At 39.0% G+C, this 26,747-nt stretch overlaps 1 protein-coding gene across 1 annotated transcript in view; it reads right to left on the bottom strand.

Annotated features, from left to right (window-relative positions):
- The window catches only part of GABRB1 (gamma-aminobutyric acid type A receptor subunit beta1), a 694,328-nt gene that overhangs the window by 418,915 nt on the left and 248,666 nt on the right, over positions 1-26,747 (bottom strand). Inside the window, exon 4 of the mRNA XM_073583457.1 lies at positions 5,038-5,258. Within this exon, the coding sequence (XP_073439558.1) occupies positions 5,038-5,258 (221 nt within the window). The remainder of the gene's footprint in view (positions 1-5,037; positions 5,259-26,747) is intronic.

Here is a 26,747-nt window from a genome sequence, read left to right as displayed (position 1 = left end):
GTACCGCAGCTGCGGATCCCAAGGGTCGAATTTGTTGGACGGGGACATGGGACCAGAGTCACTGACAGGCAGGATTCGGATACTGATAGACTGTCTGGACAACGTGTACTTCTTGGACAGGTTCTCATTCAGACACACAGGTCTCATTAAATGGTTCAGGTACCACCAACGCAGCTTCAGGGTTATGTATATACTAAACAAGACTACAGGGATAACACTGGATAAGGGAAATGCTTTAATAGACTAAGGATAAGGGACCTGGCAACATACAGTTGCACACACAAACCACTACTAAATAACTATAGGGGTGGCTCAGGCACCTTCCCGTTGGGGAGGGTGCCTTTTATACAAGAAGCCTCTTAGCTACTGGCTGGGGGCATCTTTGTAGGTGAATGCATTGCTCCTTTAAGAGCAGATGAGAGTGCACGTGCACTAGGCTTGTCACCTGAATTCAGTGCAGCATGCACAGGAGAAGGAGGGAGAGGAACATGAGGATGCTGCTGCAGCAGTGAGTACATCAGCGTACCCACATGGAAAGAGCAGGGGAACCATGCGGGGGAGCCAATAATGTATGTTACGCCATCATTTCTATCAAAACATTCAGAAACTCTTTTGTCATCTTACATTTGATTAGTTTAAAAGTGAGTTCACACTATTCCTTATGAAATTATCCAGTGACATAACTGGGTTACCCTGTTCTTTAAAATTGACACTCTATCTCTAGAAGAGTATAAGCAAAATGAGATATGGCACTATTAAGAGTGGCTTCTTTGAACAGCAGTGGCCAAGAGTTAGACTCCATTCCTAATGACCTAACACTAACATCCTTAATAATCCAAACCTGCCACTCCAAGACTTCTCTCTTGCTGCGCAAGTTCTTTTGCATTACGATGGATAATTCTATTAAATCCCAATAGTCACAGTTTTACAAGTGCCCTAAAAATGCATATCTTTAGCCTGGCCTATCACTTCTCACAAATCTAACAATGCCCTTTTCGCCCTTTCCGAAACTTCCTCAAAATATGGTCCCTTGTAATATCTGTTTACACACCCTCCATGTACTCAATAGCACTCTGTATTTCAACTTGCACAGATACTGACTGGGTACTGGTCCATGCAGTATGTTCATTATATTACCCTATTTATTATATTGATGACTGGACCATACATTGTAAGAATTTTTTACCACTTACCTCTTGCGTCTCTCCCAATTTCTCATAGATTGTAATTTTGTGAGCAGTGCTCTCACTCTTTTTGGTACTATGTATTATTCTGTAATGTTAGAGATGGTCTGTACAAAAACTTTCTGAATTGTAAAGTGCTGCGGAACATGTTGATGCTATAAAAATATTAATATTATATTTTATTATTATAAAATATTATTATTATTTATAAGCATGGGCCATCATTTTTAAATATATGGATAACCATATTAATCACTCTAGGTAGAAATATTGATCTCTCATAAATCTTAAAATTAGAAATGTGACATCTGACAATGACTTGACTATAGTTTTTAACCTTGTAGTTAGATAAGATGCAAACAAAAAAAGTTTCCGAATGTTTGGATTCATGCTGCATAAAATTTCTTCAGCGGTTATCTAAAGATCCTGATGTCAAGGAAGATCAGTGTTCATTCACTTTAACAGAACATATTTCTCTTAAGACACTGCAAAGATGAAACAATTTTTCTAAAGTACCACATGCAATCTTCCCAGTAAATGGAATCTACCTTCTGTGAATCTGAGAGACTGCAAGGAGTAGCCATTAGTGACTGTTATGTTATATGCATTTCCTGAAATGTAAGGGATGATAACCTATCAGGAGATAATTCTAAATTGCAGCTTCCCTTTGAAGAGATGATTCATTCTTTTTTCATATCGGCTATGACGATGTTGATATTTTTCCTATTATTCATTTTTGCTCTTTAACCCATAGAGGACCATTTGTGACTTTAGGACTGCAATTTATTTTTTTCACACATTATGGATCAGACTTTTTTTTTTAATCCTTGTTCTAAATTATTTTTATTTGAAACAAGTTATATTTTCAATTTTATCATATTAAATGTACAACTGAAAAAAACCAAAACAAACAATTCCTTCAAGCTCTTCTTTTTACACTCTTCATGACCTTTACAAGACCTCAGTTTTATGACGCTGACATTACGCTTCATCATAGCACTGAAGAGGCTGACTGCCGACATCAGTTTTCTCCAATTTTGCCAGTTGCATCTTGACCACTATCCTCTGCATTACCACCAAACTAATGCAACTGATGCCCCATTCTTCAATAATGGAGAAAAGGAAATTAATGATTATAGGTATGATAATGGAACTAAGAAAATACATTGGTGATGTTGGTCTCAAGCTGATATTTGATGAATATCTATCTTAATGTGGATCGTGATGAAATATAGACAAAAACACATGATTAATAATTGTGAACAAATAGCTATATAATGCTACACTGATTACATTCTATCGAGGCTATACAAAAATTTAGAGGTAAAGGTAGAGGGAAATTTTGCAGAAATAATTCAGCGCTTAGACACTTTTTTGAAAATTAACTGTTTTACTTGGGAAATACAACCACCATTAACTTCATAATAACAACATGGAAGATTATAGCAAAGAGCTGACATAACGAAAGCAAAGAGGTCACGTAGTACAGTATTGCCAAACTAATAATAAACAAAGAGACCTCTATTGTTTGCTCAACACAGTCCCTCCGCAACATAAGCCTGCAGCTGTTGCATATTCCAACATATATGATTTCTTATCAAAATACAAAATGACATGCTGATCAAATAACCAATCATACAAAACTAGACATTATTATCAATTCAGAGGCTTAAGGGCAAATTTTTCTTTGTGTTTGCTGTAACTAGGTTTTTGCATTTCCATCGTCTCAAAAAATGCCAGAATAGGTCACCCTCTAAATGGTGCTTCCCAGATTTATTGCTCTGTGTATCCACACATATATAAATGTACAAAATGTATTTACATATCTACAAAATAGGTGATAAATGTTTGATCGCTGGGGGAACCTGTGCAAGTTTGAGTAGAGATGCATTCGAACATGTTCCATTATGATCCATTCAGAGTCTATTAGACTGACAAAATACAGATCTTTTCTGATTTCTGCCAGCCCTAGAAATTTGGAATGGGCTGTCACTCCATTCAAACTACCCATCAGTGCAAGGCATCAGTTCTTACTACTGACCAACTCCATCTATCTTTCATCTTCCAATGTACAGTAGATATAGATTTTTCTATGTACCGTATGTGGTGCATGATTCATCACCAAATTGCACTTTAACAGAACATACCAGAGATTGGAAAATGTACATAAAACCTAGTCCCTTCCTTTTTGAATGACCATTTTTTAAAGTATAAGAAACTTGAAGTTGATAAGTTACTAAAGAACTTTTGTTTGAACTTTGTGGCTGAGTTACAATGACATTACACACTTAACCTATTTGCTCTCTTTCATGCCAATTTTCATTATTTTGGTAAATAACAAGTGCTCGACTTTGTGATAATTAAACTCGGATACTTATCCCCACTTAAGCTCAGCACATCCATCTTAAAAAAAATAAGAAAATAATGATAAATCACTTATATGATGCACCGTGCTGACAATTTTGACGCTGGAAGAATCTGACTGATTAAGAGAACAAATTCATTGGTCTCACAGCAGACGGAAATATTTTCTTTTTTTAGCTCAAGCACCTCTTGAAATTGCCAGTGAAAATTATGCTTAATGCCTTTTACATTTGATTTCCTCTTTACTTCCCTATGCAAATTATATTGATTTGGATTGCATTTATCTCCTGCAACTTTAGCTGGCATATAACTGAAATTATCATTTACATTTTGTAGTGATGTCACATGATTACTCCCAACTTGAACATTGTTTTTGCCTTATTTTTCTTTCAGTTACTTTTCTATAACATTACATGCCCAATTTTTACCAGTTCTACTACTGATCAGAAAAGTTTCAAGTCTGACAGTAAAGGAGGCGGCCACAACTTTTATATTGATGGCATATCCAAGGAAAGGCCATCAATATAAGATTGTTCAAGGTGTGACAACCATCATGCCCATCGATCAGCTGTTACCAGTTGTGGCTAGAAATTCTGGGATGCTGTCAGTTCTCAGCAACTCTGTCATTTCTATAGTGGCCAAGGCTTTGTACTGCAGATCCACCCCCTATTTGAATGAATTGGGGATCAATCTGTAATACCTGATCACAGTCACTATAGTATGGACAAAGCTTCTGTGTTGGCTAAATCGACGCATGGCACTTTTGGATACGAAGGTGCACAAGAAGGATCCTGATCCACTAGTGGTATGAAAAAGATACATACCACTCATTAAATATGTTCAACAGGAGTGTTCTATTAAATGTGGAATATCCAGAAAAGAATAAAACTTCTTGGTCAACAAGACCTTCATCAGTCCTCTGGATCATAAGGAACTGCAAATGGCAGCGCTCAATTAAAGCCTGCGGCATCCACCTCTTAGACATGACGCACTTTGCTTCTGCGCTGCTGTTTGCAGTTTCTTATGATCCAGAGGACTGATGAAGGTCTTGTTGACCGAAACGTCTTAACCTTTTCTGGATATTCCACATGTAAAAAAAATACTCCTGTTGAACACATTTAATGAGTGCCAAATATCTTTTTCAGTAACAACTGATCAGCAGGGGTGCTGAGTGTTGCACCCCATCAATCAAATATTGTTGGACTATCCTAAAGGTAGGCCATCTATAAATAAGAAGATGCTAATCTCTGTAACATGCAATTTTGTTTTTACAATGTTTAATATTAATACAGAATACGACTCTGACCTCCCTTCAACCAAGCATAAAAAATATACAGCATTAAGTATTCACTTGCTCATAACCCTTCAATACACCTATTACTCAAAAGTCTGTACTGTAGATATAGTCCAACCAAGGTCCAGTGGCCTTTATATTTTCATCATATATCAGACCAAAAACTTGATAATTTATGATGGAAATGTATCCTACCTTAGTCCATAAAGAACAGTTCCATCTGGATGAAGACGTATCATTCTATTCTTCACAGTAACTCCATGGACAAATGATCGTTTATCATTGAGAAAGTATGTATCAGGTACCCAGAGCTGATCAGCGACCCTGTTATCCAAGGTAAGGTTAAGTGGAATTCCTGAATAAGAAAGTCTTTTGTCTCTCCACGACTGCTGAAAATACATAGTGAGAGTATAGTCCTAAAAAAAGGCAAAAAATAAACACATTCAAATTTTAATTTTCATGTTTATCACAATGCAATTCACACTGTATCTTGAAGGAGTCTGTCACCCACAAAACACTAACTAAACCACTTACATAGGTATGCATGATATTGAGACCCTACAAAAAAATTATACATGTAGTATAAATTTTAGCAGTTTAGTTGACATAAACAATTTATTTAGAATACAAATGATGGGACTGTGATGCACTCTTTGTGTCACTAATGGACTCCCTATCAAATCGCATACTGAACACTATCATATCTTTATTGACAGCACACTCTGCAGCTATGTTCACTTAGTAGTAGTATTGTGGGCTCTCATCACTTGATCCTGTCTGCAGCATAGCAGCAGACGGGCTAACAATAAGAGCTGGCAATGATACTTTGTGAGTCCACCTGCAGTAGGCGCTGCATCAATCAAAACATGAAAGTCTTCAGTATGCAAATTGAAGGAGTGTAACAGTGCACTGGAGCCTCTTTATTTTCATATGAAATAAATCTTTTATTACCAATTAAACCACTAAAATCTATGTTACAGGTATGATTCTTATAGGGGCTGACTCCCCTAGATACCTGTATAACTTATTTAAAAGGAATTTGCAAGTAGGATCAACCCTACAAGCCCAACTATATGGGCATGTAGGAAGATGAATAAAATGATATCTAGATACATCCGATGTCTTATTCCAGTGAAATACATTTTTTATGCAAATGAGCTGCTAAGGCTAGTTTCACACTAGCGTTTATTCGACGCAGCGCACGGCACTGCTAAGCCCCGCCCCCTGCCGGCTCCCTGCCCGCCCCATCCGGTCATCGCCGCCTACTATCGCACATGGACGCTTGCGATCTGCGCACCCGATCTTTAGCAAAGGGTGCGCAGATCGTGCGCTGGCCATGCGCTAGTAGGATTTTGGCGTGCGCTGCGCACTTTTGAAGGTGCGCCGAATGCAGCATGTTGCATTTCGGCGTACACGGCGCACCTTCAAAAGTGCACAGCGCACGCCAAAATCCTACTAGCGCATGGTCAGCGCACAATCTGCGCACCCTTTGCTAAAGATAGGGTGCGCAGATCGCAAGCGTCCATGTGCGATAGTAGGTGGCCTGCATGTCCATATAGACTGCTTAGAAGGGTTGATCCTACTGACAAATTCCCTTTAATTAGAATTAGGGAGGGAAACAGACACCACTTTTTCTTTAAATTATTTACACTAGTAAGTTTACAGTTTACAAAAAATAAAATTGCCCACAATTTTTCAGGAGACAGGATGCCTTTCTTGAAATCTATAATATTAGAGGTAACAGGTAGTAGATTCTATGATGGGGCATTGATTCAGAGTACTAGTCTTATTGCCATATACTGTATGGACCTGGGAAGGAATTTTCACCTCTCATATGGGACAATTGGCATATGCCTTATGAGGTTTTTGCCTTCATTGGGGTAAACATCTTAGGTTATAGGTTAAACTTGACAAACTTGTTTTCTTTCAACCTTGAAACTATGAAACCACATTAAATTGCAAAAAGGAAAAGAAAAGCAAGATTTAAGTGAAAAAGATAACATCACATCTAGGTTAAAGATCAACACAGAAATTTATCACCAAGTGTAAAAAATAATTGTACCTATTGTTGCTATATGCTTGATTAGTCAGAGGCACTGAAACAATTTCGAGCCCACGTTCAATAATATACTTGAACTTTTCTTAAAGGAGGCAAAAAGGCAGAAGATATATGTGTTGCACATGTTGGTGTTTGGGTGTCTTGGTGTAATGCAGAGTGGTATAAGTCTTCCCAAACTAATAGGCTGGATTTATTCTAGATCTAGTCATGACATGCAACATTTAGATAAATAATGAATCATGCAGAAAAATGTTATATAACCGTGGGCATCATCATCAATTTTTTTTTTAGATGTGCCACATTAACAAAATATATTTCACTGATATAAAAGTTAATAAAATACATGTAAACTTTGTCAGCATGACTAAAGATAAAATATAGAATTTCAATTGCATTCTATGTGTGTTTTGATCTATTTTCTATGGGTATATGGGTTTACTTAATACAAATGCAACTTCCCGAATTTTATTCCAAAGACAGAATTCATTAGTGGCTGAAGCTGATGGACTGTATTTGTTTCAAACACATTATTTTATTACTTTTCTGAATTAATGGATTTCAGTTTTATCGCTTCAGTTTTCCAATACTCTGATGTTTGGAGGTTCATGTTTTTTTTTTTTTTGCTGCAGCATTAATTCTGTAATTCAAACTATATTCATAAAATAAAAGTGTAAATCTTTGAACCTCTGTTAAGATAAGGAAGGTTTGCCTGAAGGGCACCAAATATGTAAAAGGCAGCAAATGTGCTGTGAACTTTTAATAATGAGTGCTTGATTTAGATTAGCATAATAAATGCCAATGACAAAACATCATAAATATTTGCTACATGCACGAATATGAATGACAGAACACACTTCAAATATCTGAATTTCACATAATTTCTGAGTTAAAAGTCGCTCATACATACTTTTCTGCACTGTCAAAATCTAGGGCAATGACAAAAGTCATTAAGAAAACATAGATTCCAAATTTTATGTATGAGGAATAAATGAACTGAAATATTATTCAATATCAATCTCAAGGTTCACCATTTCAGTTTAAAACAAAAATTTATATTTTTCACATTTTATAGTACTGTCTTGTCTGAATTCTTATTGATTCTCGCTTTATTACTAAAGAATTAAACTCAGACCGGTAACTTTACGTTCAAGATAGAAGCCTCCCCATTAAACATCTACAGTAAGTGATTAACAAAGAAAAAAGAAATAGGCCACAAAGCAGGGGATCACCCTAGGCAGGAGATAGCATAAACAATTAAATTTTATTCAACACAGAAAAACAGACAAAAAATTGTTAAAAACATTACAAATGGTCAAACATATGACACATATACACATTGCACAGAGCTCATAATAGAGCATACCACCTACCGCTAAACACTCCACAATGGGAAAATGACCCTAGGTCCATGTAAACAGCATACCAGAGTGTGAAAAAATACACCCCCTCAAATAGAAATATTTAACCATGCAGAAGGTAGGAAACACCTGTAGTGTAGTAAACGTGGACAATAAATTCATTACCTGAAAAGAGAGTTAACACTAATACCATAAGTCACCATTGATAGAGATATATAACTCATGAAGTGTCTTGTCCGAATGCAATAAAAAAATATATTAGAGGCAAACGGTTTAAATCACCCCCTTTAGGAATATATATTGCACTGCTTCAAAAATACACATGACGCATACAAATAACCCACATGGTCTAAGCCCCTGAAATAAGGAGAGAGAGGTATAGGCTAAAATAGCCTCCTACAATGATCAGCACATGTTCACATTAGCGATATACAAAACCCATGTAGAGTGGAGCAGGCAGAGTGGAAAGACCCAACGCGTGTCGCCACACTTGGTAGCTTCGTCAGGGGTACTGACTGCCTGTCTGCTGTGCCAATATATGTGATTATTTAATTAATTAATCAGGGGCAGCTGCGCTGCTGCTTACCATAGAAAGACCAGTGATATGAGACATCTGATAGCTGGTAGCCCATGGCGGTAGCCATTATCCCATGGTATTGGCATGTTATATCACAGCTTGTGTACAACAGAGCAGGCGTCGGCATCCCGAGGGCCAAACACACCTCCAAAAAGATGCCAAAGTGAGTAGCCAGTCACTGTAACTGCGCAGGCGCATGCAGCCATAAGAACGAAAATACGTCATTTTGTTTGCAGCTCTGTCGCTGTGGCGACTGACTATGTGGGCGGAGAGCAAATGAACACTCCAAAGGCAGGAATTGGAAGCCCAACCGCACAGGCACCAGAAATCAAACACAAGGGAGGCGCCACAGAATACAGACCCGCAAAATATCAAAACAGATTAATTCCATGACGCAAGTGCGGCGCACTACTATCGCACAGTCACCAATACCCAAATACAGCATTATGATTTTTATAAATAACACTGTGTACATTATAGTCAGAATAGCATATAAATGGTTCAATTATACAGGTGCCATCAGGGAGTACTATACGGGCGCCGATAATCTAATAGAAAGAACATTCCATCAAAGAGTCATATAACGGGACGGCGCCACTGAGTGCAAGCCAGAAAAGTGCCAAAACAGATTCCACTGCTCGAGCGTGACGCACGACCATCATACAAGCACCAATACACAAATAAGGCATTACTGTTTTGATTAAAAAAAAACTTACATCAGATATACAAAACCCATGTAGAGAAAGGTATGGGCAAAAATAGCCTCCTACAATGGTCAGCACATGTTCACGTTAGCGATATAGAAAACCCATGTAGAGAGAGATATAGGCTAAAACAGCCTCCTACAATGGTCAGCACATGTTCACATTAGCGATATACAACACCCATGTAGAGAAAGGTATGGGCAAAAATAGCCTCCTACTATGGTCAGCACATATTCACATTAGCGATATACAAAACCCATGTAGAGAAAGATATAGGCTAAAACAGCCTCCTACAATGGTCAGCACATGTTCACATTAGCGATATACAACACCCATGTAGAGAAAGGTATAGGCTAAAATAGCCTCCTACAATGATCAGCAGATGTTCACATTAGCGATATACAAAACCCATGTAGAGAAAGGTATAGGCTAAAATAGCCTCCTACAATGGTCAGCACATGTTCACATTAGCGATATGCAAAACCCATGTAGAGTGGAGCAGGCAGAGAGGAAAGACCCATGCGTAGAAAAAGTTATACTTGTACTCAGTTGTGCTACACACGCATACCATAGAATTAGACATATGTTGTTGTATTATGTAGATACCAGTCTCAAGCAGTATAAAGGCGCCGAAAGAGATATAGTATAGTATGAACATAGGGGGGGAAAAGGGTATATTGTCAAATATACAAACAATGTTAATATTGGGGTCGACTCCACTATAGGTGAATCAATAATGTGAAAAAACTTCTCCACAAATGGTTCTTGAGGTTACACAATATGCATGGATTTATATAGATATACCTTAATCAGGGACTATTTTCCATGCCGAGGAAGCCTGGACACCCTATGTGCTATAGTCAAACATATCTATGGATGAGCGGAAGCACAGCAATAGATTTAATAAATATAATACATAGAATATTTCAAAAGGCCGCACTGTAGATAATTATGCCCAATCTCACTTAGAAGTAAAGGGGAACCCAATATAATGAACCAGTATAATAAACCACCCCAAAGGCGCCTAGGCCGGATCGCAACTATGCACACTCAGTTAAAGAGACGCAATATTAATGGCCAATATGTAATGGCCAAAGTTTTAATAGCGCATAATGCTGTTATAGAAAAAAAAAAAAGGAAAGTAGACATAATCCATATTTAGAAACCATAGAAAATAAAATAAGGCGAAGCAAGCCGTGTACAAAAACTTGTTGCAAACACTTTACAACCATCATTCACAGACATTGATGAGAACAGAGCACGAATATTTGGGCTTAAATGACAAATTCGGGCAAAAGGTCAAACCACATAATCCCTTGTTCACAACAGGTACATATACCGTGCACATATGGTCAAATATATATCCAGCACTAAAGAAAACCTCTCTCCCAACCAAGGGATAGAGGTAAGAAAGGAACATTCAATTTATGTGTGACCAGGGTCAGGCTGAGTCTTAAATGTTATGGTATGGACATAAATCAATGGGTACACAACCATAGGACAAACATCCCTCACGAAAGGTCCACAGAAAAACAATGGAACCCAGGAAAGGGGTAATGAGGAATAAATATTCCTATGTATAGCCGCCTCAATGGGAAAAAAGACCTCATAAGGTGAATGATAGAAAAGGCATACGATAAAGATCCAAAATGAAGATAGTAAAAAATTGTGATGAATCCACCATAAAAAATCATTGAAGGCATCGGTAAGAGGAGGGTATGCTGTTTAAGTGGACCACATTACACTGCTGTTTACATTGACTCTAACCTATAACAAAGCAAAACTTGATATGAACAGTGTCATACAGAGGTCCATAGTATAAGTCCAGAAATCACTCAACATGCTCAAGTCTGTTTATAGAACCGAAGGGACCAAAATTTTAAGATTAATGATCCACTTGGATTCCCATCTGAGGACTTTGAGGCTGATGTCTCCTCCCCTTATATCAGATTGAACAGACTCAAGTCCCAAAATCCTGGTGCTGCTCCACCGTGAATTGTGTGTGGTCACACAATGCAATGCTACAGAGGTAGGCATTTTGCCCTTCTCCAAATCTTTCTTAGCTGTTGTAATACTTGAGAAATGATGTTGTATTCTCTTCCTCAACTCCTGCATCATTTGCCCAACATATATTTTTGGGCACGGGCATACCAAAGCATAGACCACATTGCGGGATTTGCAGTTAAAATAACTCCGTGTTGTAACCTTGTGTTTGATTTCTGGTGCCTGTGCAGTTGGGCTTCCCATTCCTGCCTTTGGAGTGTTCATTTGCTCTCCGCTCACATAGTCAGTCGCCACAGCGACGGAGCTGCAAACAAAATGACGTATTTTCGTTCTTGTGGCTGTATGCGCCTGCGCAGTTACAGTGATGGAGCTGCAAACAAAATGACGTATTTTCGTTCTTATGGCTGTATGCGCCTGCGCAGTTACAGTGACTGTTTATTCACTTCCTCCTCTTTTTGGAGGTGTGTTTGGCCCTCGGGACGCCGACGTCTGCGCTGTTGTACACAAGCTGTGATGTAACACGCCGATACCATGGGATAATGGCTACCGCCATGGGCTACAGCTATCAGATGTCTCATATCACTGGTCTTTCTATGGTAAGCAGCAGCGCAGCCGCCCCTGATTAATTAAATAATCACATATATTGGCACAGCAGACAGGCAGTCAGTACCCCTGACGAAGCCACCAAGTGTGGCGACACGCGTCGGGTCTTTCCACTCTGCCTGCTCCACTCTACATGGGTTTTGTATATCGCTAATGTGAACATGTGCTGATCATTGTAGGAGGCTATTTTAGCCTATACCTCTCTCTCCTTATTTCAGGGGCTTAGACCATGTGGGTTATTTGTATGCTTCATGTGTATTTTTGAAGCAGTGCAATATATGTTCTTAAAGGGGGTGATTTAAACCGTTTGCCTCTAATATATTCTTTTTTATTGCATTCGGACAAGACACTTCATGAGTTTTATATCTCTATCTGTGGTGACTTATGGTATTAGTGTTAACCCTCTTTTCAGGTAATGAATTTATTGTCCACCTTTACTACTGTTTACATGGACCTAGGGTCATTTTCCCATTGTGGAGTCTTTAGCGGTAGGTGGTATGCTCTATTATGAGCTCTGTGCAATGTGTATATGTGTCATATGTTTGACCATTTTTAATGTTTTTAACAATTGTTTGTCTGGTTTTCTGTGTTGAATAAAATTTGAATTGGTTATGCTATCTCCTGCCTAGGGTGATCCCCTGCTTTGTGGCCTATTTATTTTTTCTTTGATAATCACTTACTCTGCTATAGGTCTAGGTTGGATCCCCTTAATAGTTCGGTAGTGCCCCCTGATTCTTGTTTCCATTAAACATCTAAGTAACTGAAGTAATATCTCATGAACCTTTATCCCCAATCCTAATTGACTGGAGAAGGTTGGACCACACCATTTCTAAACTGAGGAACCGAGGAGGTGAGAAGTTAAAAAAATATTGTAAATACATCCTGATTGAAACAGCTTGCTACTGACCCCTCTGCATGCAACTCACTTGAATATAAACCATTCTTGATAGTTAAGGGTCAATTGTTCACAATCAGAAAAGTGTACAATAGCCCTTTTTCTAAACGTACTGTACAAATAAGAACTCTGTAGAAATTAGGCAAATTTGAGGAATATTATTTTTTTATAGAAGTAGAACATTGGTTCTACCCAGTCTATAAGTAACCAATTGACTTAATCTGAGTTTGAGAAAAGTTATCTTGATATCCCATTGACAAAGGACATCTTTTGCCTAGCCTTACAGGTGTAACATTTTAACTTGACACACATTTCATGATGAAGTAAGATACCGTAACTTGATGCAGAAAACTATAGTTTTCTGCCTAAACTGTAATCTTTTGCTGTCTTAAAGAGGCTTTCCAATGAACAAAGTACTTTCTATTCAATAGATCTTTGACTAATAATAATTTCCATAATTGGATGTGTTTATATAAAATGTTCCTGTGCTGAAATAATCAAATAAATGTGCCCCTGCTGTGTACTGTGTAACGGCCGTGTCTGACCATGCAGGAACATGGTCTGATCATACCACAGCTCCTTGGCAGGGGAGGAAGGAAAATAGTATACAGACATTACAGAAGTTGTTTTCTATGAGGTAAACATTTCCCTGACTGTTTAAAAACTTGTTTTACCTCACAGAAAAAAACAGCTGTGATCCCATGCTGTCCTGTCGGTATACTCTTTTGTTTACGCCCCTTGCCAGGACTATGTCTCTGTAAGGTGAGACACGGTCATTACACAGTACACAGCAGGTGCACATTTATAATACTTATTGTATCTCAGCACGGGGACAATATATTTTATGCATATAGTTGTGAAAATTAATTTTATTCCAAAATCTATCAATTAAAATTAGCTTTGTTTTGGGGGACAACCCCTTGAGGTGTCAAATTAAATATTTTTGCAATGAGATATCCTTCTGTATCATATTCTTGTTGATATATTGTGTTAGGTAAAATAAAATGCATCATGTGAAGAACAATGAGATGATATAGATAGATGCTGTCCTTTATGTCCTTTAAGATAAAATCCCCCATTTATTAAAGGGGACCTGTCCCCTTTAAAATGCAGCCCACTCTGCAGGTACCATGTTATAGAACAGGAGCTGAGCGGATTGATATTTAGTTTTGTGGGAAAATATTCACTATAGCCTATGCTTTAAACACTTATTCTTCTGTTCTTTTTGGTATTTTTGGTTTGGTGGGAGGTCCTATCAGTGAGTGACAGCTTTTATTTGTATAAATGTGGATAATAAGATAGCTATCAATCACTGATAGGACCGCCCACTCGACCAAAAATCCCAGAAAGAACAGAGGATTAAATGATTAAAATATAGAGTACGCAATCCTTCCTTACTTAGCTATATATCAATCTACTCAGCTCCTCCTGCTCTATACCATGACGCCTGCAGATTGAACTGCATTTTCATGCTGACAGATTCCCTTTAAGACTGCTGCTTCATATGTCAGTCTTAATAATGGGCCTGCAGCATTAAAATGCACCAAATTCATTAACACGCGCATGCAACCTAAGGAATTTCGGTGGATCTTATCAATGGAGTGTGCATGCATCTACCAGAAATGTTACTCTTGTCAGGAACTTGAAAAGCATAAGAAATGCTGCCACTATTGATTAACGCCTTGTCCTGCCTCGGGTCCTTCCCAGCTACTCCCATTTTGGCGGAGCAGCATAAAACTTGTATTAAAGCAACAAAATGTGAAAAATATTTGCTGCACAATAATTTAGCTACTTTTCAAAGTATTTTATGACATTTTTCGAGTTTAGAGAGAAGGATAAAATATAGGATGGATCTTTTCTCCTCTGTCGAAGACACCAATATTGGTTTCCAAAATTGATGAAGAAAGGAATCCAGGAGGTGATGTGTAGAGAGTTTCATTTTTTAATTGTCAACACCTTTCAAAGTTCACAGACTTTGGTTTTGGATTCCAAAATTGATGAAGAAAGGAATTCAAAAGGCGATGGGTAGAGAATTGCATTTTTAAATTGTCACCGTGTTTCAAAGCTCAAGGACTTCTGCATCAGGACAAACTGAATACACATGTGGTTTGCCCTCATGAAGAAGTCTGTGAACTCTGAAATACGGTGACAACTAAAAAATGCAATTTTCTACACATCGCCTCCTGTATTCCCTTCTTCATATATTTTGCAAACCAATATCCAATATCCATCCTGCATTTTATCCTTCCCTCCGAATGCTTCCTTGGATCTGCAGCAGATGGCTTTCTGAGCTTTTTATTATATTGTGGGCCCATAATCTTAAAAGGAGAGCACATCCATGCATCTACTGTTCTCCCATCCTCCAACCTATTTTGCACTATTGTATTCCAGTTTTCCCATTCTAATTTAAAGACTTTTATGAATCGGGATCACAGTGTGTTGGTGAGGTACAAGGACATTCTTGCCTTTGTTAGATAGCACCCTACTGAGGGTGACTTTTTATCTCCCTCGATCTCCAAATAAAATCATACTAATTAGGTTATATTGCTGAAAGTTTTGAAAAGCTTCTCTCACCACTGTGAGACTCCTACCTGTTACTGTTAACAAAGCCATGTTGCAATGAATTTTCCATTTTGATGTCAGGTCATATCAATGCAACAGTCGCAATCATTGCACTAGTGTTATGACCCTCTGGGCCGTGATATCAACCCACCCTGGGCAAGCTGACCTAATGAGGACCACCCCCTCACCCCCCTATACAGGGAGCTTCAGGAGTAGACCCAGGGGGTAAACTACCAAGACTGCTGGTACCAGGAGGCTGGCTCAAAGGAGACTAGGGAATAAGGTACGCGAGAAACAGAAGTTAGCAGGGCGAGTACGGAGAAACACACGAGGTTCTGGGGAAAGCACGCGTAGTACAGGAGCATGCAGAGTACGCACGGGAGAGCATGAAGAATGCACTAGGAAGCATGCCAGGTACAGGAGAGCACAGGATGTACACTGGGAAGCACGCTGGATACAGGGGGTGCAGGGCGCGCACTGGGAAGCATGCTGGATACAGGAGAGTGCAGGCCGCACACTGGGAAGCACGCTGGATACAGGAGATTGCAGAGCGTGCACTGGGAAGCACGCTGGATACAGGAGAGTGCAGAGCGTGCACTGGGAAACACGCTGGATACAAGAGAGTGCAGAGTGTGCACTGGGAAGCACGTTGGATACAGGAGAGTGCAGAGCGCGCACTGGGAAGCACGCTGGATACAGGAGAGTGCAGTGCACATACTGGGAAGCACGCTAAAAATAGGAGAGCAGGGTGCACTAGGATGCACACTGGGACCTGAATACAGAGGAGCACTCATGCTGGAACCAAGACTGGTCCAGCACAGATGCAAAGGTAATAATCAGGCACTTCTTAAAACAAGTGGCCTGATATAGCTGTTGCAGTCTCCCAGAGGAGGGTACTTCCAGGACAGGCTGCATAAGAAGCAGAGGAGGTGCACAGCCGTGGCCTAAGCAGCCGGGTGCACGCGCCAGATGGATGGGACCCTCGACGCGCCTGCCAAGCCGAAAGCAGAGGAGAGACCCCCAGAGGAGTCCGGCCCATGGCATGCCGAGGAGCGAGGTAAGTATCCCGGGGCTGGGAGGCAGATGGCGGCGTAACAACTAGTGAAAGGCCATCCATTTACTTCATGGTTGATTTGTGTCTGCCAGAGCTGTATGTAACTCTTTATGTAAATGTAGAACATTATTAGTGTTTTATTTAAAGGTGTTTTCCTGGATTTTACAGAACTGTCCATGAATAAAGGAATGTTTTAAAATTAAAAAAAAAATTACCTACTGACTTTAGCGGTGACGTCTGCATTCATGAAATGTGACTGCTAAGGTCGGTTATTAGCTGCAGTAACCTGAACAATGGACAGGATACCACCAGTGCAGCAACACTACAGTAACTAAAGAAGCACTCCTATCAAAATTGTTATCCTATTAATATATTGCACTCAACATGTTATATAATACTGTGCACTTACACATGCTCATTTTACCTTTTTACCCAGCTAAATTTTCTTTTTTCTATTAGGTCTATGACATCATGTAATTAAAAACAGACTAATTGAATCCTTCTAAGCTGTATGTAAAAACAGAAAGTCTATTTTCTTTGCATGAATCATGAGTCAGTGCAAAAGTCCCTGGCAGGGGGAAGGAGGGAACATCTGAGTCACATGTTGAAGAGGGGAATGATAAATGCAGGAACAAGAGACTTCCTGTTTCAACAAAGAGTGGACAAAAGAGAAGAATTAGTGGGTAGAAAGGCAAAATGAGCAATTGTAAGTGCACAGTGCTTACAATAAAAGCACTAAAGAGGATAAAAACGTTGATGGTAGTGCTTCTTTAATATCAATTCCATTTATAATGCTTCCTACTTAAGTCAATTTTGTGATATCCTGGACACATTCTTCAATGCTTATACATCTGGATGGCTGTGAATATTTCAGCATTATAAATGAAATTCCTTCTCAGAGCAGGCATAAACTTCTACAGTCGTGAAGAAGACAAGAAATCCATAATATCATCCTTGGTTTAAAATGTTAAACAAGCACATAAGGATATAATGTTTGGTGTCTGTTTGCTCCTGGCCATGAATTATCAGTGCTAGAGGCCATGCAGTATGACCAGATATTGAAGGATTAAATGAGGTGCTTTCATTTAAAATTCCATCAATAAAACGCAAGACTTTAACCTCCAGGTCCAAAGTCCTGATTTATTCAAGAGAACAATGACTTGAAAAGAAACTAGGACATCTTGTACTTTGTAAATACAGTTCATTGTACAAGTAACCTGCACTGTAATGCATGAATTAATGGAAAAAAAATCTATACCAAAGTTAGATATTTTTATGTGGTAACCTTTTATATTTATGTGCACTAAACTACATCGGAAATTGAAATTTCATTGGAATGTTCACATTGTAGATACAAACGAAATGCAGCAAAGAAAAACAAAGAAAAACACATAGAAAAGGAGTAACTAGAAATATAAAACAGAAAAGAATCTGCATTAAACTTGAGATTCCTCAAAGTTTTTACTATATTGACAGCATTACACCCTTGTCATTTTCTCAAGCAGCTTTATCAGGTAGTCATCTGGACTGGCATTCCTATAGTCTTAAAGGAGTTGCCTATTTTACCTCCACTCTGTGGTCCAACTCATCCCAAACCATGTCAATTGAGTTGAGGTCAAGTGATTATGGAGGTCATGCCACCATTCGATGAAACACTGCATCCCTCTCTTTCTTGGTTAGATAGCCTTTATATAGCTTGGAGATGTATTTTGAGTCAATTTTCTTTTGCAAATAAAATGGTGATTACACTAAGCGTAAACAAAATGGTATATCATGTTGTTGCAGAATGCTGTGGTAACCATTCTTGGTATGAGTGCTGAGAACTTAGAATAATTTCCCAAAAAGTATCATAAGCAAATCACCCCCACACCATCACACCTCCTCTTTAATGCGGCATAGTGTGTACTATTCCCCTTAAGACCATTAACTCATCTTTTCGGTGTCTACCAAAAACATGGTGGTTGGTACCAAAAAACTTAAAATTTTGACGTATTCGACCACAGTACAGAGATCCACTGACCTAAGGTACATTAAAGGTGTAGCTTGACTCAAACAAATCTTTTTCTTGTTTGCAGTCCAACTGGCCTCTCTGCAGAAATTCAGCCATAACGGCTCCTCACAGTCTTTCTCTGATAGTTGAGGTTGAAATGTGTCTGTGCATTATTTTTGAGGGTCATTATCTCTGAGGACTGCCATTTTACAATTTCTGAGGTTGGTAACTTTGATGAATTTATGCTCTGCAGCAGAGGTAATTCTTGCCCTTTCTTTCCTATCGCTGTCTTCATGAGAGCCAGTCTCATCATGGCAATTAATGGTTTTCACTATTGCACTTGAGGACGCCTTCAAGGTTCCAGCAATTTTCTGGATGGACTCAGTAACATGTCTCAAACGAATGATCAACTGTCATTTCGCTTTACCCGGTTAGGTGTTTTTTGCCATCTTCTGGCTTTGAACAGTTACAAAATAGGGATCAGCATTGTGTGGAACAGTGAACCAATACTGTCTCTGTAAAAGACACTTAATGGATGCAAGCTTTCTCTAAAGACAAGTAGTTCCACAATGAACTTTTGCCGAGACATGCTTGTTCATTGGAAACCATTCCAGGTGACTACTTGATGAGGTTGCTTGAAGGTATGTAAAGCTGTAATTAGTAAAAGGGGGTACTTTGAGGAATGTAAAGTTGAGCTAATTTGCTCCTTGTTTCCATATGTGTTCCTTTGTGATTTTTCTGCCTGCAGTCTGAATCTACAATGTCCAAACTTCAATAAGTACAAAACAAACCATTGCACGAACAGGTGGGTGCAAACGTTTGACATGTACTTTGTATGCATGACTGGACTGGCCCACTAGAGCTCAATGGGATCCTCTAGTTTTCGCATGTTTTGATGACGCCATTTGGAATAGTCTTTTAAGTCATTGCTTATCATTGGTGAGGTAAAATGAAAGCTGTGCTCTGATTGGCTGCTATGGACACCACCACACACTTTGGAAGCTGGGCTAAGAAAATCTTCTCACACAGCAGTCAATGACAACACAATGTCCATTAATTTCTAACCAATTTATTAACACCAAAAGCATCCACCAAAGGTCACACAAAACGGTCAAAGTATGGTGCAAGAAAACGTTCGTGCGTCAGTGTTTGTGAAAAAACTTTACGTGATGGTTTTTTTTTCAATATTTCTCTTATTTCAGCAATCAAATGTATATAAAAATCACCTTTTACTTTTCTAACAATTTTACCCTTGCAGACCTGTGTAATACAAGAACAGTAAAAATATTAGGAGGCTGATAAAACAACCCTAACACATCTTAGGGGTAAAGCCTCCTGTCAGGAACCCTTTAAATAAATGGTACAGCGCTGGCACCGACTTCAGAAGCTAATTTTTCCAAGCAATTATATATCAAGTCTATATAAAATCAAAGTGTATGCCCCCTGTAGGTTTGCTATAATAGGAACATGCATACTATAATGGGCTCATTAAACTGTATGTCACCAGGAGGAACTGTACCCTTTAAAAGTAATTATAGGTACTACTAACATTTCAATTGATATGCTGAAGTATATCTGAAACTCTTTAAGACACCGTAATAAGGATCCAGTAAAGTATTTTAGTATATTGCAGTTTTGTTCCATAATATATTCATAATTCCAAAATGCTTTAAGACTTTATAATCCAGATTCTTTAAGACCAACACTGCCGGTCTAGATGGAGATACATGTTGATGTCAGATGCTCCTGATTCGTTAAGAATTACATATGTACCTTCAAGCACCTTGCCACAAGTCTTATTCCAGTAATTGACTGGAGTAATATTTTTGTCGTAAGCTGCGCCACAGCTTGATATGAATTAGATGAGCTGTATTGTCACGCTCCCCCCCCATCCATTTTGTTGGAGCTGAGAAAAGTTAGCATGAAAACTCAGCATTCAGAATTCTGGTTTTTGCATATTATTAAATCTTTAATTTGGCTTTTTAATAACATATCACATCAGTGATCACAACTCTACAATAATACTTACTCTACATACCTGCCATAAGATCTCATTTTAGAGACCCCCTGCGCTTTTACAGTACTTAATGGGGTTATCCACTACCATTTTTTAGTCTCCTAGCTCTCTCAGCACATAGAGGCTGCTGCCAATTACTGTATTTTTCGGACTATAAGGCGCACCGTACCATAAGACGCACCTAGGTGTTAGAGGAGGAAATTAGGAAAAAAAATAGAAGCAAAAAATGAGGTCTGGTCAATTCTGTACTTAATATCCCCTATCCTCGTAAATATGGTGCCCTCATCCCCATCCTGATACACAAGGTCCCCTCATCCCTATCCTGGCATGCATGGCCCTCCTCATCCCTACCCTGATATGCATGGCCTCATTATCCCTATCCTGGTGTGCGTGGCTTCCTTATCCTTACCCTGGTATGCATCGCCCCCTCATCCCTACCCTGGTATGCATGGCCCCCTCATCATTAGCCTGGTATGCATATCCCCCTTATCTCTAGCCTGGAAGGCATGGCCCCCTAATCCCTATCCTGGTATGCGGGGTCCCCATCTCATTCTAGTATGCATGGCACCATCCCTATCCTGTTATTCAGGGCCTCATCCCTATCCTGGTATGCAGGATTCCCATCTCGTCTTAGTATGCATGGCCCATCCCTATCCCTGTATGCAGGGCCCCATCCTTAACCTGGTAAGAGGGCAGCACAGTGGCTCTTCAGTCTTGCAGCGCTGGAGTCCTGGGTTCAAATCCCACCAAGGACAACATATGCAAGGAGTGTGTATGTTCTCCCCGTGTTTGCGTGGGTTTCCTCCGGGTACTCCGGTTTCCTCCCACATTCCATAGACATACTGGTAGGGAATTTAGATTGTGAGCCCCATCGGGGACAGTGCCAATAATGTCTGTAAAGCACTGTGAATGCTTTATGCTTTATGATTGCCTGGGACGCCATGCGCTGCTTCCAAGCCGAAGGGCAGCTGCCGGAATACTCACTGCTCTGCATGCCGGGACTGTGCGCAGTGAGCAATGAGTATTCATTGCTCTTCAGTAGCGCACACAAGGTCAGCTGCCGGCTTCCTGCAGCTGCCGGGCAGTCACGTGTGTGCTACTTAAGAGGAATGAATATTCATCGCATTCCACTTCCATGGGTGTGGAATGTGGTGAATATTTATTCCTTTATTTTTATCAGCTGTCCGGGAATTTCTGGATGGTTGAACTCAGACATAATTTCATGACAAGGCAAGTATGAGCAACACTGTCACCCTGTTCTTAATTACTTCAATCATTGAATCTCTTCTTTCTTTCTTGAGAGCATTAATAAGGAACACACTACCCATTTTTATTGTTCAACAGTTTGTTTCATTTCCACAAAACAGCCATTTTTACAAATCATATAGATATCCCGTGAATGTTTCATGTCATTATATACTGTATTTTTGATTTTCTAATATTTACTTGAAAAATGTAAAGGGTATTCCCATCTTGTACACATATGTCAAATTGACAAGATAAGTAATAAAGGTATTTTACATGCAAGTCCTATTAATGAGATTTACATCTCTCTCCAGAACGGGGTCCACTTGTGTGCCTCTTTCAACCAATAGGGGCTCAGAATTTCAGTACAAATGAATGGAAATTCTAACTAATTTCAAAGATGGTGGGGCACTTCAGGGACCTGTCTTCTAGACAGATGCAGGTCCCATTGATTGGATTTGTATCTACTATACAATTATGGACACAAACATATGGTATGGTAATAACACTTTAAATTTTAATATAGTATTTGATATATCAAAATCAAATAAATGTGCTGGCGCATAAGTTGGTATATGTGCAAGGCGTAAAAGCAGGTTCACACCGTGGCCAATTCATAAACAAAGTCCAAGAAAAAAAAACAAAATGAGCATAGACCTTATAGTAAGTAAATAGTAATATTACATTAAAATAACATAAGATACTTAGTTAACACTATTTTGATCAAAAAGCTTAAAAGCCATCCCACCACAGCAAGGTGTATCCAGTCGGGTCAGTCCTAACCTGTCTCTAGCATTAAAACCTTACTTTTTGTCAGCCTACCTCAATGTGAATAAGGGCAGAGCAGGACAGGGGCCAACTGCTCAGCCACCTGTCTATGAAAAGCTGTATATGTAATACAGGAGAAACTAGAAGTTTACATCTAATATATAAAGCTGAATGTGTGTGTGTATGTATGTGTGTATGTCTGGGATGGGCATCTGCACCATCGCAGCTACAGCCACAAAAGTTTGCACAGTCACACGTCTGGACCCTGAGAGCATCATAGGTTATGTTGTGAGGTGAAATTTTAACCCCGCGCGTTTCAATTCACCAAACAATTTTGCTTATTATTCTTATCATTTCTATGGTGTTATCATCCTTCTGTAAAGCTGGAAATAACACAATTTATTACCGTGCCAACACAGACCACCCTCTGACACAGACTGCAGGGGGAGCCCAGTATCACACAAGATAGGATTAGATACACGGCTCAGCAGTCAGTATCACACAGGATAGGATTAGATACACAGCTCAGCAGTCAGTATCACACAGGATAGGATTAGATACACAACTCAGCACACAGTATCACACAGAATAGTATTAGATACACGGCTCAGCAGACAGTATCACACAGAATAGGATTAGATACACGGCTCAGCAGTCAGTATCACACAGGATAGGATTAGATACACGGCTGAGCAGTCAGTAACACACATGATAGGATTAGGTACACGGCTCAGCAGTCAGTATCACACAGGATAGGGTTAGATACATGGCTCAGCAGACGGTATCACACAGGATAGGATTAGATACACTGCTCAGCAGTCAGTATCACACAGGATAGGATTAGATACATGGCTCAGCAGTCAGTATCACACAGGATAGGATTAGATACACAGCTGAGCAGTCAGTAACACACATGATAGGATTAGATACACTGCTCAGCAGTCAGTATCACACAGGATAGGATTAGATACATGGCTCAGCAGTCAGTATCACACAGGATAGGATTAGATACACAGCTCAGCAGTCAGTATCACACAGGATAGGATTAGATACATGGCTCAGCAGTCAGTATCACACAGGATAGGATTAGATACACAGCCCAGCAGTCAGTATCACACAGGAGAGGATTAGACACACGGCTCAGCAGTCAGTATCATACAGGAGAGGATTAGATACATGGCTCAGCAGTCAGTATCACACAGGATAGGATTAGATACACAGCCCAGCAGTCAGTATCACACAGGATAGGATTAGACACGTGGCTCAACAGTCAGTATCACACAGAGCCAGGCGTTGCCTGGGCATAGTAACCAACTGTGGTTAGTTATAACAAATTATAAAGATTATATTGCACATAAAAACATTTCACATCATATATTCAACACTACAGATTTGCAACACAAATTAACTAAACGATTACCCATGTATTGATAGTATTTTATTTTCAACTCATTCAAGAGCTATCCTGTGTGATACTGACTGCTGAGCCTTGTATCTAATCCTATCCTGTGTGATACTGACTGCTGAGCTGTGTATCTAATCCTATCCTGTGTGATACTGTCTGCTGAGCCGTGTATCTAATCCTATCCTGTGTGATACTGCCTGCTAAGCCGTGTATCTAATCCTATTTGTGTTATACTGACTGCTGAGCTGTGTATCTAATCCTATCCTGTGTGATACTGCCTGCTGAGCCGTGTATCTAATCCTATTCTGTGTTATACTGACTGCTGAGCTGTGTATCTAATCCTATCCTGTGTGATACTGCCTGCTGAGCCGTGTATCTAATCCTATTCTGTGTTATACTGACTGCTGAGCTGTGTATCTAATCCTATCCTGTGTGATACTGACTGCTGAGCTATGTATCTAATCCTATCCTGTGTGATACTGACTGCTGAGCTGTGTATCTAATCCTATCCTGTGTGATACTGACTGCTGAGCTGTGTATCTAATCCTATCCTGTGTGATACTGACTGCTGAGCTGTGTATCTAATCCTATCCTATGTGATACTGACTGCTGAGCCGTGTAATCCTATCCTGTGTGATACTGTAGAGTTGGAACTGCCAAAAATCTGTTCATCTTTGCACCGAAAGGAAAAACCAAACATGTTTATCAAAAGGCTCTTGAATGAGTTGAAAATAAAATACTATCAATACTTGGGTAATCGTTTAGTTAATTTGTGTTGCAAATCTGTAGTGTTGAATATATGATGTGAAATGTTTTTATGTGGAATATAATCATTATAATTTGTTATAACTAACCACAGTTGGTTACTAATCCCAGGCAACGCCGGGCTCTTCAGATAGTACACTATATAAAAAGACACATACGCATGCATTTCTCAATATCTGACATGAAATCAGAATAAACCTTTCCCATTTTAGGTCAATTAGGATTACAATAATTATTAATATTTGCAAAATTACAGAATAATGAGAAACAGAGAGAATGTTTTAAGGCATTTTTATTACTTATTGCAAAATCAAAAGATAACATACATTTTGTTAGTATTTGGTACCATTGCCCTTAAAGTGAATGATTTGGGTCAAACATTTGGGATATCCTTTCACAAGCTTCTCATAATAGTTGGTTGGAATAGTTGGGATGGTATTCTTAGGTTTCCAAGCTTTTCAGTTTTACACAAAATGTAACAATGGTCATTATGCCCAAAAAGTTAAATTTTAGTTTCATAAGACCACGGGGCATGTCTCCCAAAATTGAGGTCTTTGCAGTAATAGCTTCTTCCTGGCAAAGTGACCTTTCAGCCCATGTTGATACTGTACTCGTTTCACTGTGGATATTAACACATCATCTTCACAAGGTCTTTTGCTTTTGTCCTGGGTTAATATGCACATGTCAGATCAAAGCACATTCATCTCTAGGACCCAGAACCCATCTCCTTCCTGAGTGGTATGATGGCTTGGCATTCCCATCTTGTTTGCACTTGCATATTATTGTTTGTACAGATGAACGAGGCACATTCAGGTATCTTGAAATTGTATCCAAGGATGAGCCAGACTTGTTCAAGTCCACAACTCTCTTCCTGATATCTTTGTTGATTTCTTTACACTTTCCCTTGATGCTACACAAAGTAGCAGTGTGTTTCAGGTGTGCATTAAAATACATCCACAGGTGTGTATCTAATTCATTCAGCTGTTGCAAAAAATCCAGAAGCTTCCATACACATGACATCATCATATGGGCAGTTCAGAATTGTTTAAAGGCATAGTAATCTTAGTGTACGTAAACTGACTTTGCAGTAAGTAATAAGTAATAATGCCTTAAAACATTCTCTCTCATTATTCTGGCATTTGGCAAATATTAATAATTATGGTAATCCTAATTGACTTAAAACAAGAAAGGTTTATTCTGATTTCATGTCGGATCTTGAGAAAAATATGCATATTTGTCTTTTTAATATAGTGTATGTAAACTTCTAGTTTCAACTGTAAAGGCCTGTTATTTGATATATAAAGCTTCACTTACATGTTCCCAATGTTTTTACAAATGAACCATGACTATGATACAATTTACAAGCTTATCATTGTGCTACATTGTTCAGTAATACTTTACATGCTGCTTTTGTAGAAACAAGGGCGACATACATATAACCTCTGAAAAGAGACAGAACGAACAAATGTTAACCTTGTTGCACAACATTTTCCTCTCAGCGTGTTTCTGATAATGATTAAACGTGAAGATGACCAGTCTTAACTTTTATAAAATATTACGGAAAATACAGTAAAAATGGCTGTGACAATTTCTGTGTGTGTCATTTCATTTAGAAAGATTTGTCAAGAACACAGCCACCTTCCTGCTGGTGCAGCCAAGATGTTTTTCATTTGCCTGAGGAGTATTTTACACTTGATCTGGGATGGCATGCCTGGGTTAACTACATCTTTTTATGCCGCTTGCTTGATATACTGTAATTTACTCAAGAAGACAGAAAAACAGGCTGACTTTTTTTACTTTGTTGGTATGAAAGAAAAAAAAAGGCAAAAACAAGGCGGAAAACTGGAAAGAGTAATGAAAACAGTGTTTTGTGTAAGCAATTGAAAAGTAGGATCACCA

This window comes from Dendrobates tinctorius, unplaced genomic scaffold (genome assembly GCF_039654945.1).
Source record: "Dendrobates tinctorius isolate UK_male_01 unplaced genomic scaffold, ASM3965494v1 ptg000079l, whole genome shotgun sequence".
NCBI lineage: Eukaryota > Metazoa > Chordata > Amphibia > Anura > Dendrobatidae > Dendrobates > Dendrobates tinctorius.
This window is presented reverse-complemented; position numbering and strand designations above follow the sequence as displayed.